The 12,585-nt window shown below is 44.2% G+C and overlaps 1 protein-coding gene across 1 annotated transcript in view; it reads left to right on the forward strand.

Moving 5' to 3' along the window:
• The window catches only part of LOC126417029 (dynein axonemal heavy chain 1-like), a gene marked incomplete at its 3' end in the record, with an annotated part of 951,942 nt that overhangs the window by 694,574 nt on the left and 244,783 nt on the right, over nt 1–12,585 (forward strand). Inside the window, exons 42-43 of the mRNA XM_050084920.1 lie at nt 11,174–11,294; nt 11,481–11,611. Of these exons, the coding sequence (XP_049940877.1) occupies nt 11,174–11,294; nt 11,481–11,611 (252 nt within the window). The remainder of the gene's footprint in view (nt 1–11,173; nt 11,295–11,480; nt 11,612–12,585) is intronic.

Raw genomic sequence — 12,585 nt, forward strand, 5'->3', positions numbered from 1 at the left:
AGATTGTGGTCAGAGTCCACATCTGCCCCTGGAAACGTCTTACAATTTAAAACCTGGTTCCTAAATCTCTGTCGTACCATTATATAATCTGTCAGTATCTTCAGGATTCTTCCATGTATACAACCTTCTTTCATGATTCTTGAACCAAGTGTTAGCTATGATTAAGTTATGCTCTGTGCAAAATTCTACCAGACGGCTTCCTCTTTCATTTCTCTCCCCCAATCCATATTCCCCCACTATGTTTCCTTCTCTCCCTTTTCCTACTTTTGAATTCCAGCCACCCATGACTATTAAATTTTCGTCTCCCTTCACTACCTGAATAATTTCTTTGATCTCATCATACATTTCATCAATTTCTTCATCATCTGCAGAGCTAGTTGGCATATAAACTTGTACTACTGTGGTAGGCATGGGCTTCATGTCTATCTTGGCCGCAATAATGCGTTCACTATGCTGTTTGTAGTAGCTTACCTGCACTCCTATTTTTTTATTCTTTATTAAACCTACTCCTGCATTATCTCTATTTGACTTTGTATTTAGAACCCTGTATTCACCTGACCAAAAGTCTTGTTCCTCCTGCCATCAAACTTCACTAATTCCCACTATATCTAACTTTAACCTATCCATTTCCCTTTTTAAATTTTCTAACCTACCTGCCCGATTAAGGGATCTGACATTCCACGGTCCGATCCGTAGAATGCCAGTTTTCATTCTCTTGATAACAACGTCCTCTTGAGTAGTCCCCGGCCGGAGATCCAAATGGGGGACTATTTTACCTCCGGAATATTTTACCCAAGAGGACACCATCATCATTTAACCATACAGTAAAGCTGCATGCCCTCGGGAAAAATTACGGTTGTAGTCTCCCCTTGCTTTCAGCCGTTCGCAGTAGCAGCACAGCAAGGCCGTTTTGGTTATTGTTACAAGGCCAGATCAGTCAACTGACTGTTGCCCCTGCAACTACTGAAAAGGCTGCTGCCCCTCTTCAGGAACCACACGTTTGTCTGGCCCCTCAACAGATACCCCTCCGTTGTGGTTGCACCTACAGTACAGCCATCTGTATCACTGAGGTACGCAAGCCTCCCCACCAACGGCAAGGTCCATGGTTCATTTTGTAGCAATGTTAATTATGAGCTGCTGTTAGGGGCATGACATGCATAAGAAGAGCTGTCAGGACCATCACATCAGGCAAAAGACTGGAGCACTGCAAGCCTGTAGTCACCCTGTTGTGTATTATGACCGTTTTCAGCCTTTATGTGTTTGATGCCTCTCATCAATGCAAAGAAAACCAAGGGGCCCTCACTATAAGCCAAGAAATGCACAATTATGAAGCCCACAACAAGAGGACCATAGACATACCAACCTCTCAACTGCCTGGAGCAAAAGACAGTTTTCCAATTATCTCCATAAAAATGTTCAATGCACTGCCTCAAGAAATGCAATGTCTGCCTCAAGTGATATACAAAAAGAAAATTTACAGGACTTGAAAAAGCAACCATTATTCTCTGTTGGAGAATTTTGTAATAGTGACTAACATTACTGAATAAAATAATATTGTTTTCATCTGTTATATATTCTTTTTGTGAAAAATATTCTTCATATATCATATGAAAAATTTTAAACAATTTATATTTAATATGGTAACTAGTGTAACTTAAATGACACCTCTCCAGCCATGAGAACTCAAATCTAGTAATAAAGTAAAATAATGTCCAGATACTCTCAGCCATCAAGAATGATAAGTAGGTGACATCCTTATATGATACTGTCCCAAAACAAGACTGACCCTCCTCCCAGCTGAGTCTGTATATTGCTACCTGACAATATCCTCAGCCTTATTCTAAGACCAGCATCCATTAGAAAATCCTGCTCTTGTCAGTGAAGTGAATTTGATAGATTGGTCCAAGTTCCATCTCAGGTGCTCCCTCACCCACCTTCTTCACACACTATGGTATGGGAGGAGGGTTTGTTCTGTTGTTTGTAATGGATGCCTTGTGGCTAAATTAATCACATGGAGATACTTGCATGCACTGTGGATCGGCATAGCTCTCCCAGTTGTCACCAAAAAGGCTGTGCACAACTCTGATGTATTCACCTTGGGGCACCTAAAAGCCATGATTTCTAGTTAGCATTCTGGAGAATACTCAGTATTGTAGAACACTTAGTATAATGTCGTTTATTGAAACTGAACTACTCTTCTCGAACAATCACTATATACACACAAAAACAAATAACTTGTAGACGACCATTCATCAAGAGCGTTGATGAGGTCCATCGGAGCTGGTCCTAGCTCAGCGAGGAACTGGCTGTACTGCTGCGGCGCTGGCCTTATAAAGCCGGCGGAGTACTCCAACTTTCTCTGTATCTGTGAGGCGACCTCTGCAGAAAAAGGTTCTCATTAGTCTCTAGCAAGTTCTGTTTGTTTTGAAGAATTGTTTTCCTTTTGGTTGTGCGTGCAAGTGCTTGTGCATGTTATATGGTACACAGGGGTGTCTTGAGTGTAGTCTGCCTGGCAGGGGCCATCTGTGGCAGACGTAACATACCTCCCTTCCAGGGGGGGGAGCTGCGCGAAATATCGATAGCTGATATGTCGTGGAGATCTGCGGCTGCGGCTCCCTGGAGGAGGCTGTGAAGGCTGCCTCTTGGAGAATATGGTGCTGTACATCCTGCGATGCGGACTGACCTGCGTACTGGTTGTGATGGCAGCATGGGTGGGACCAGTGGCATTGGTTTGTCTTCATTGGTGGCCATCGGCCGGTGGGGAGGCGCTGGAGAGGGGCCGGGCAGCTGGTCCATCAGCTGCAGCTGCTGTGTTTGTGGTGCTGGTGGCGGTGACTGATGCCCTGAAACGTCACCCATGCAATGAGTATATGGCATTAGTGAAGGGGTCTGTGTAGGTGGTCCGGAATGGGTTGTAGAGGTGGCGGTGGTCCGTGTCGTTGGGTGCGGTGCAGGTGTCTCAGGGTAGCGAGGACGCAATTGATTTCGATGACGATGGACGATATGGCCATCCAAGATAACATCAAAAAATTGGCGACAACTGGAGCGGTCTATGGCGGTGGGCAGCCAACCTGCTTTAGTGCCAAAACCTCAGGTCCAGACTAAGGAGCCGGGGAAGAACCGGGACTGCCCAGGAGGCACTGTAATTCTTAGAGAGGGGAAGAGAATATGTAGGAGGGTCCTGGGTTGGTGGCCGTGGAGTGCTTCTGTTGGGCTTTTGTCCTCTATCGGAGTGGCTCGATCGGAACTGAGGAATAGCGTCAGAGCATCTTCAAGGGAGTGGTCTTTGGTATATTTGAGCATTTGGGTCTGGAAAGTTCTGACCAGGCGTTCCGCTTCCCCATTGGATTGGGGATGGAAGGGCGGGGTGAGAAGATGTTGGATGCCGTTGTCGGTGCAAAAGGAGAGGAATTCTTGGCTTCGAAATTGTGGTCCATTGTCCGTGACTGTGGCGTTTGGTAATCCTTCCAAGGAAAATATTTTTGCGAGGGCTGATAAGGTAACGGCCGGCCGGAGTGGCCGAGCGGTTCCAGGCACTTCAGTCTGGAACTGCGCGACCGCTACGGTCGCAGGTTCGAATCCTGCCTCGGGCATGGATGTGTGTGTCATCTTCAGGTTAGTTAGGTTTAAGTAGTTCTAAGCTCTAGGGGACTGATGACCTCAGACGTTAAGTCCCATAGTGCTCAGGGCCATTTGAACCATTTTTTTGATAAGGTAACGTGCGTGGTAATTGCTGAACACTGGACGATGTATGGGAAATGGGAAAATGCATCAGTGACTAGGAGGCATTGGTGGCCCAAAAATGGTCGCGCGAAGTCAAGGTGGATGCCTCCCCCAGGGACCGTTCGGCATAGGCCAGGGAAGGAATTTTTGGGGGTGACAGGGCAATTGTTGGGCACAGACGGTACAGCGCTGCACCATCTCTGTGATGTCAGACGTGAGGCTGAGCCAAAAAACATGCCTTCTTGCTAGGTATTTGGTGCGAACGATCCCCCAGTGCCCTTGGCGACGAATATGGAGGATGGTCGGCTGCTGGGATCTCCGAACGATGACCCTCGGTTCTGCTGAATCTAAGCGAAGGAGGACTCCATCCACCACCAAAAGCTGGTGTCAGATAGAATAGCACAACCGGAGGTGGTGTTTATCCTGAGGAGGCGGCGAGGATGGGCAACCATGGAAAATGTGGTGTTGGACGACTCGGAGGAGGGAATCTTCTGCGGTGGCTGCAGCTACTTTGACAGCTGTAACGGGAAATGCCTTCAGGGCCTCTTGGACATCATCATCAATCTGAAAAACGAGGAGGTCCAACTGGTCAAAAGCAGGGTGCGGACCTTGTGGTAGACGCGACAAGGCGTCCGCGTTGGCGTGCTGGGAGGTGATACGGACATGCATGGTGTAGTGAAATTGGGATAAGAACAACGTCCAATGCTGGAGACGTAGGGATGTTTTGGTCAGTAATCACGCGGAAGGCGCAAATAAAGAGAGGAGCGGTTTGTGGTCAGTAATAATGTGAAAGGACTTGCAATAGAGAAAGGGATAGAACTTGGAACAGGCAAAAACCATGGCAAGTGCTTCTTTCTCGATTTGGGAATATTTGATTTGTGCTGTGGAGAGAGCTTTTGAGATGTATGCTATGGGGCGCTCTGTGCCATCCGGCAATTTGTGAGACAGGACGGCTCCCACACTATACTCAGAGGCATCCGTAGCAAGTATCAGAGGAAGATTTGGATCATAAGGGATGAGACATGAAGCGGATTGGAGCTGCTGTTTGAGAGTATGGAAGGTGGTCTCGCAGACTGGGGTCCAACAGAATGGGACATTTTTGCGGCAGAGGTGGTACAGGGGTGCTGCCACTTGAGCTGCAGAAGGAACAAATTTCCTGTAATACGAAATTTTGCCCAAGAAGGATTTCAACTGATGAAGGTCCTGGGGATGGGGCAGGTTGTTAATGGTGTCGATATGAGAGAAAGATGGAGAAATATCATTGTGGTAAATGATGTGACCCAGATAGGAAAAAAGATTGTTGGAAAAATGAACATTTAGAAATATTACATTTCAGACCTTTAGTTCGAAGGCGGAGGAAGAGGATGCGGAGGTTGGCTATGTGCTCTTCGGAGGAGGACCCCGTGACGACTATGTCGTCTGGTAATTTATACAGGTCGGGATATCAGTGAGAAGTTGTTCAAGGTATCTTTGCAAGATTGTAGGAGCACTGGCTAAACCGAACATGAGTCGGTTTAGTTGGAAGAGGCCGAAAAGAGTATTTATAACAGCGTATCGTCGGGAATAAAGATCAAGAGAAATTTGGAGATATGCTTCTGCTAGGTCGATTTTGGTAAAGTAGGAGCCCCCTGCCAATTTGCGAAAAAGATCTTCCGGTCGTGGAAGGGGATAGTCGTCAACGAGAAGCTGTGGGTTGACTGTAGTCTTAGGCTGCGTTCACATTGCCGGCCGGGCCGGGCCGGGATGACGCGTACTGGCTCGGCTCGTGCCTAGCCAGCTCAGGCCGACGAGTAGTACATTCACACTGTGCGCCGCGCCGAGCCGGGACGGCGAAATGGGGGAAAATCCACTTCTCCGATTTTTCATGTTTTAAAAATTCTTAGCGGTATACAAGACTTCGCCACATCGTTTTATGAACTTATTTTTTCCTTAAAAGCGTTACTTCGTGAAAAAAGAAAAAGTCTACTTTTCGTTTCGCGTGATTTCTTAGTTTCATAACGCTTCCCAACCGATTTTGAAGAAAGTATGCGGCGAAAGAATCTGATTTTTGTACACGTGGTAGTGCAACATCTTAGCTTCGTATTGAGTCATTTATCTTTCCATATTTCCTAACAGTAATTGTGAAATGATGCTATTTGTCAACGTTGTGCACTTGATTTACAAATCTTGTAGTGAAAAAGTTATGTAGTGGGTAGCTTACTGTTAGATCCGTTTTAGACCATACATTGCTGGGAATGAAATGTAGCTAAAAGTACCAATAAGTTTTTGAAATGATAATGATACTGATATCTGTCTCTGGTCTCAAGTAATGTGAGCTATTCAGTGGCGTCAGTGCCGCGTCCGCAAGCCACGGAGTTCGCGCGGTTACAGCTTGGTTTAGTGTAGTCATATAATGCAGGACAGAAAAAAACTAATTACTAGTGATCAGCGCAGACCTAGTGCCGGTCCCTATTATTATTTTAATAGTCTCATTCTCTAGATAAATCCAAATGTATAAGAATTTTTCCCTCGGCTACTGGACAATCATCTGCTATGCTTTTATAATTGGCCACACGTTGCATGACAAAAGACAAACAATTATTTGTCATCAACATTCTACAATTAGTATGATGTACATTTCGTATTTCGAACTAAAAGAAAACTGAAGCGCAATTCTGTAGTCTCGTTGTCTACTTTGGCAGAAAAAATAATGAAACTACTATAGATCGGCACAGATGTGCGTTTCATTGTTCCTCATTGTTTTTTTTTTTCTTCCTTGGCGGGCTGCACTGCACTGTCAAGGTAATCCCCACTCTTTGGCTAAATGGCTGGCGGGAGGCCAAATAAATAAATTTAAAAAGATCTCCACCCTTCGACAGCTGACAAGCAAGTCAGCAGAAAACGCAGCTGCAGTCAACAGTTGCTCGCCTTTAGCTAGTCTGTGCTGTCATGTAGAACAATGTCTTCACTCTTTTATTGGTATTGTTTTGACTCTGCAGTAACTCGTCGAGTTTTGAAGTACAGCAGAACTAGGAGGTTATGGATTCATCCTATGAATTGCGACAGACATTTAGGAGAGTTTTTTTCTTTATATGAAGAACTTAAAAACTATCCTGAAAAATTTTATTCAAATTACTGAACGAATCATAATACATTTCAGTATGTGCTGCAGAACATTCAAGACAAAATTTCTAAACAGAACACAAATTTTCGCAGAAGTATAACAGTAGAAGAAAAATTGTGTATAACGATAAGGGAAGATTCGTTAGTACACACTTTTTGGTTTGCAGTAAAACGTTGTACAGCATTCACTACCTCCAGTTAATTGTAGTCATGCTTTTGTATTTTAAATTTCACAAACGCTTACCTCTGAGGGGAAGAGAGTTTATGGGAGTCCTGAGAATCATTAGGAAGTAATTAGCTTCGTCATTTTGGGTAATGTCTTGCTGTGCCTTCAACGAAGAATCGCAGAAATACTCCTTCAGAATTTTCCAACTTTTTTCTTCTTTTTTCTTCATGATGCAGCGCTTGGCAGTGGTGATGGTTCATCATGTGGAGCCACTGATGACCTCACAGAATTCTTTTCATTACCTTGTAAGATAGACAGATTGATAGGCGAAGAGTTTTGAGATAGTGCCCTTTGACTCAGTGGTTCTATTTCCACTGATAAGGAACTGCCACAGCATGACTTTACAATGCATTATCATCTGGTAGGGACACATTTCCGTCCCTCAGTGACACTCATATCTGTCTCCGTTTACAAGTAAATGCGAACTATTCAGTGGCGGCAATCCTGCGATCGCTGGCAAGCTATTGTTGTAAATGCTTGTAAATACGGTAGATTAAATAAATGAAAGTAATTTCGCATGTATCATTGTAATAAACATAATTTTTCCTCACTGATTGTGAAATGTAACATCTCAAAATAAAAGACGTGTGCAGTCACACTTGTGATGAAAGCAGAAGGGAGACGTGTGACGCGTGTACTGCAGAAGCTGTAGTGCTGCTCCACAGGCTCGCGCCTGCGGTCGGCTCGCGCCGGCGATATTAAACACTCGGGGTGTCGTCGGCTCGGCTCCGGGAGGCTCACGCCATGTCGGTGCGGCCCGGCCGCCAGTGTGAACACCTCACTTCAGAACCATGTGTTTGATACCGAAGCGGGCGGCGGCCTGGCCAGGCTCGGCTCGGCCCGGCCGGCAGTGTGAACGCAGCCTTAAAGTCACCACAGAGGCGAAGGCGGCGGCCTGGCTTCTGCACGATGACTAAAAGCGTGGACGACAAGCTGAACCGCACGGGCTGGAGAACCCCTTCATCGTGAAGATGTTGGAGTTCTTCTTTGAGCGGCTGTTGTAGTGCCACTGGTACCTGACATGCCTGGAAGAAGCGGGGCTGGGCAGCGGGACGGAGTTGGAGCGAGGCCTCAAAGTCCTTGGCACAGCCTATGCCTGGTGAAAACAGGTCCTGAAATTCATTACAGAGTGCATCAACTTCAGGAAAAGGAACGTGGTGAGACACTAGGTGAACAGAATCCACAATGGAAAATCCGAATAAGCGGAAGGCGTCCAGTCCAAATAAGTCTGCTGTGGAGGAATTGTTGACAACCAGAAACGTGACTGGATGGTGAACCGATTTGTACTTGACTTGAGCCGTGAATTGTCCTAGGAGAGCTATCTCTTGCTTATTGTACACCAGTAGGTGCTTAGGGGCTGGAGAGAGGGGTGGTGAACCAATATTGGCATATGAAGTGTAATTAATCAATGATACTGCTGCGCCTGTGTCCACTTGTAGACGCAGAGGCTTGTCATTGATAGTGGCGTCTATAAAAATTTTTAATGTCGAGGAGTTGTCTACCTTGTTGACGTCTATTGGGGTGTTGTTCAAGCCGTCTGGATATGGCCTGGGCTGGCGGTTGCTGGAGGTGGTTGTTTTTGCACGACAAACAGATGCTAAATGGCCTTCCCTGCCGCAGTGTGTGCATTGCGCCCAGCGGTCTGGGCGATCTTCTCTATCATGTGTTGAATAGCAGGTGGGGCAGGAAGGCAGGCGGAGACGATCCCCACGACGACATTGCTGGTTGTGTTGCTGCAGTGGCTTCTGGCTCCAGCTGGGATGGTGCAACTCGGCGTCTTGTTGTGGAGGCGGTCTCCGACCGCGTCAGCGGTAGGAGTTCGGCGTTGAGCCCAGGATTACTGCGACAGCTTCGGTGTCTGGCATGGCGTCGTCACAGATTGCTGCTACATTTTCCCAGGATTCCAGTCGATGATCGGCAGCTGTAGAAATTTCGAAATTACACCCTAATTCTATGACCTGCTCGAGGGACGAGTCTTCTACTTGAGGCCGTCGTGGTGGAAAGCAGCGTCTGGTGCTGCCTGTATCAAGTGGTCACGCCCCATGTCATCAGCGTATGATTCCTTGGAAAGATGTGTGTGACACTTAGAGTTGCTGCTGAGACCTCGCATCTCAGCAGCCCACTGGTGATAGGTCTGCTCAGGTGTTTTCCGGCATTGGTAGGACTCGACGCGGGCTGCGAGCACATGATATTGGCATTTGTAGTAGGCATTTAACATCGCACAGATGGCGGTGAAGGTGAGGGAGTCAGGGTTTAGTGGCTGTAGTTATGTGAGCAGGACCTACATCTTCGATTGGTTCCATGACAAGAAAGAAGCGCACTGCCTGTCTTCTTGGGTGACTTGATGAATCGTGAAGTGTTGCCGGATACATCGTTCATATTTTTCCCATTCTCCAACTTCATCGTTGAGTGCTTGGAATGGTGGTGGCGTCGCATGGCGGTGGAGGCTTCAGATTTCGGTGATCAGTTGTGTCTGAGTTTCCAAAAACTGGTGCAGAAGTCCTTGAAAGAAATGTTGCCATTCTGTAGGTGTTGCTGTCATAACCATGATGTTCGTTGGTTCGTTCCACTATACTCGTCGCCACTGGAGAATACTCAGCATTGTAGAACACTCAGTATAATGTCGTTTATTGAAACTGAACTGCTCTTCTCGAACAATCACTATGTACACACAAAAACAAGTAACTTGTAGACAACCGTTTATCAAGAACATCGGTGAGGTCCGTCAGAGCTGGTCCTAGCTCGGCGAGGAACTGGCTGTACTGCTGCGGCGCTGGCCTTATAAAGCCGGCGGAGTATCCAACTTTCCCTGTATCTGTGAGGTGACCTCTGCAGAAAAAGGTTCACATTAGTCTCTAGCAAATTCTGTTTGTTTTGAAGAATTGTTTTCCTCTTGGTTGCGCCTGCAAGTGCTTGTGTATGTTATATGGTACACAGGGGTGTACCATATAGTCTGCCTGGCAGGGACCGTCTGTGGCAGACGTAACACATTCATCATCTGGTGTTGTAGACTGTAAATGACCACTTTGAGACAGATATATTTTGTTTCTCATGATAGGAACTGGATGCCTGAACAACTTTGCTATGGTCAGTAAAATTTTTCTCGGTTTGTGATCACATTGTCAGTATGTAAGACTACCAATGTTTCAGTCACTGTTGCAAATGACCTCCTTCAGGTTGTTTGTAAACAAAAACGCCTTGAAGAACATTGACCAAAATGTTGGTAGTTTTACATACTGACAATGCTGTCACAAACCCAGTAAAATTTTGACTGTGACAATAGCCACAGAAGCCTGCATTTATATTTGACTTTGCTATGGTGTAAGCCAATCTGGTAAGCAACTTTGGAAACTGAAGACCTTCCTGCAGTAAAGTAACAATTAATGTATGGTCTGAGCTTGAAGTTACCATTCACAGACTGAGCAGTAAACACAGGCAACATTTCTCAGTTCACAACTGGATAATTTGGCCCGCAGCTTGCTCTGATAAAATGTCCTGAAAATTAAGATCTACATTTACCTTCACTACCCATGTGGCTGTATGTAATGATTTGCTATAGTCAAAAAAGTTTTAAAAATTAGCATCTGAAAAAAAAGAAAAAGGAAAAAAAAAACACAAGTTGTGCAAGTCATGAGAGTGACATAATACTTTTATTGTGCAGTTCATGACTAAAAGAAGAGATCAGTTTCTTGGACCTAGCTTGAGACATCAAGTAATTGTCAGTCTGGTAATGGGTAGAAGTGTGGAGGGATAATAATTGTATAGACATATCAAAATATGTTGTAAATGTAATGATTTTTAATGCAAATTTTGTAGCCCAGTATACAGAGTTACTTAAAGTATATTTTGTGTGTTTTGTATGCCTGTCACTTGTCTTATTGGGTCAGGTTCTTCAATATGGGGATTTTCTGTAAAATGAGAAAAGTGTTTTGCTCTAGACACAGTTGTAACCCATTATGCAGACAGCATGGTCCTCCTGTTAATTATCTTTCCAGTTTGTAGCATTGATTTTTTTTTTTTTTTTTTACTTTTGTGAAATATTCAAAATATTTTATCTCATAACTATTTGCACAGAGCTTCACACTTACATTGCATGTTTTTATATATGAGTTGTTTTAACAGGAGTTGTCACGACATAATTATGTGACTCCCACTAATTATTTGGAGCTTCTGTCAAGTTTTCAGCGACTATATGGTACCAAAAGAGGAGAATTGGCAAACGGCATTAAGCGGCTTCAAACAGGTTTGCTCATTAATCTGATTATTTTAATCATTTTATACCTAAGGTTCTTATCATTTTATTCATACTCTGTGTTTTAAAATTTTGCAATTTGCACACTGTTATGCAATTGTGTGTTAGTGAATAAAAGTCTATTACCACTATTGACATGTATGAATATAACTACCAAAATTCTGATGGTCTCCATAGGGCTTGACAAGCTTCTGAGCACTGCTGAAGAAGTGAAGCAACTTCAAATAGAGCTAACAGCAATGAGACCAGCACTTGAAGTAGCTGCCAAAGAGGCTGCAAAGATGCTGGAGAAAATAGCTGAAGACACTGTGAGTACTAAAGTGCAAAGTATATCTTTTCAGTCTATTTTATTAGTTGGAATGTGACATTGCAGTGCTTGCAAACAGTATGCACCTCTGCTTAAAGCAGTCAACTAGTGAAATTCTAGCTATATAATGGGAGCAGGCACTGTGACTTATGCATATTTTCTGCAGTGATATAGACAACAGCAGATGAGAATTAGAAAGATTCCTTTACAAAGTTCATTTCTCAGTCTCCACTGACCCTTACTGTCAAGTTTTATTTTAATGTAACATAAACAAGTGAACAAAGTTGCTGCTCACACATAAATAAAATTTGTCTTATAACCCATGTAAAAAAGTGTCAAATGAGAAGTATGTGACATGTATAGACATTTTTGCTGTATTATTTATCATAAGTGTTTAAATGTATACTCTGGAAGCAGTTTCTGTGCTAATGTGCATTTTGGATTATTGCACATCCATAAAAAATCGTCCCAAACAGGGATCTGAGGAATACATTGTGTAAATGAATGAATGTACTTATTGTTACCATCATTGATTGCATTAAGATTTTGTACTTGCTCTTGGCAATTTGAGTAAATATGTTGGCAAGTAGACAGGGGAAAGCTGAAAGGAGCAAAGAGTATATGGATGGTCTGAACAAGGCAGATGTACTTGAAGGCAGTATCATAGAAATGGAAGAGGATGTAGCTGATGATACTATGAGAAGAATTTGACAGAGCACTAAAAGACCTGAGTTGAATTCCGAAGAAAGCAGGTGTGATAGCTGTGAATATTACCAAATAATCAGTTTAATAAGTCATGGTTGCAAAATACTAACATGAATTCTGTACAGAAGAAGAGAAAAACTGGTAGAAGCAGACCTCAGGGAAGGTCAGTTTGGATCCTTGAAAAAAAAAAGGAACACATGAGGCAGTACTGACCCTTCAATTTCTCTTAGAAGAGAGGTTAAGGAGAGGCAAATCTAAGAGAATAGCATT

The sequence above is a fragment of the Schistocerca serialis genome, chromosome 8, assembly GCF_023864345.2.
Source record: "Schistocerca serialis cubense isolate TAMUIC-IGC-003099 chromosome 8, iqSchSeri2.2, whole genome shotgun sequence".
NCBI lineage: Eukaryota > Metazoa > Arthropoda > Insecta > Orthoptera > Acrididae > Schistocerca > Schistocerca serialis.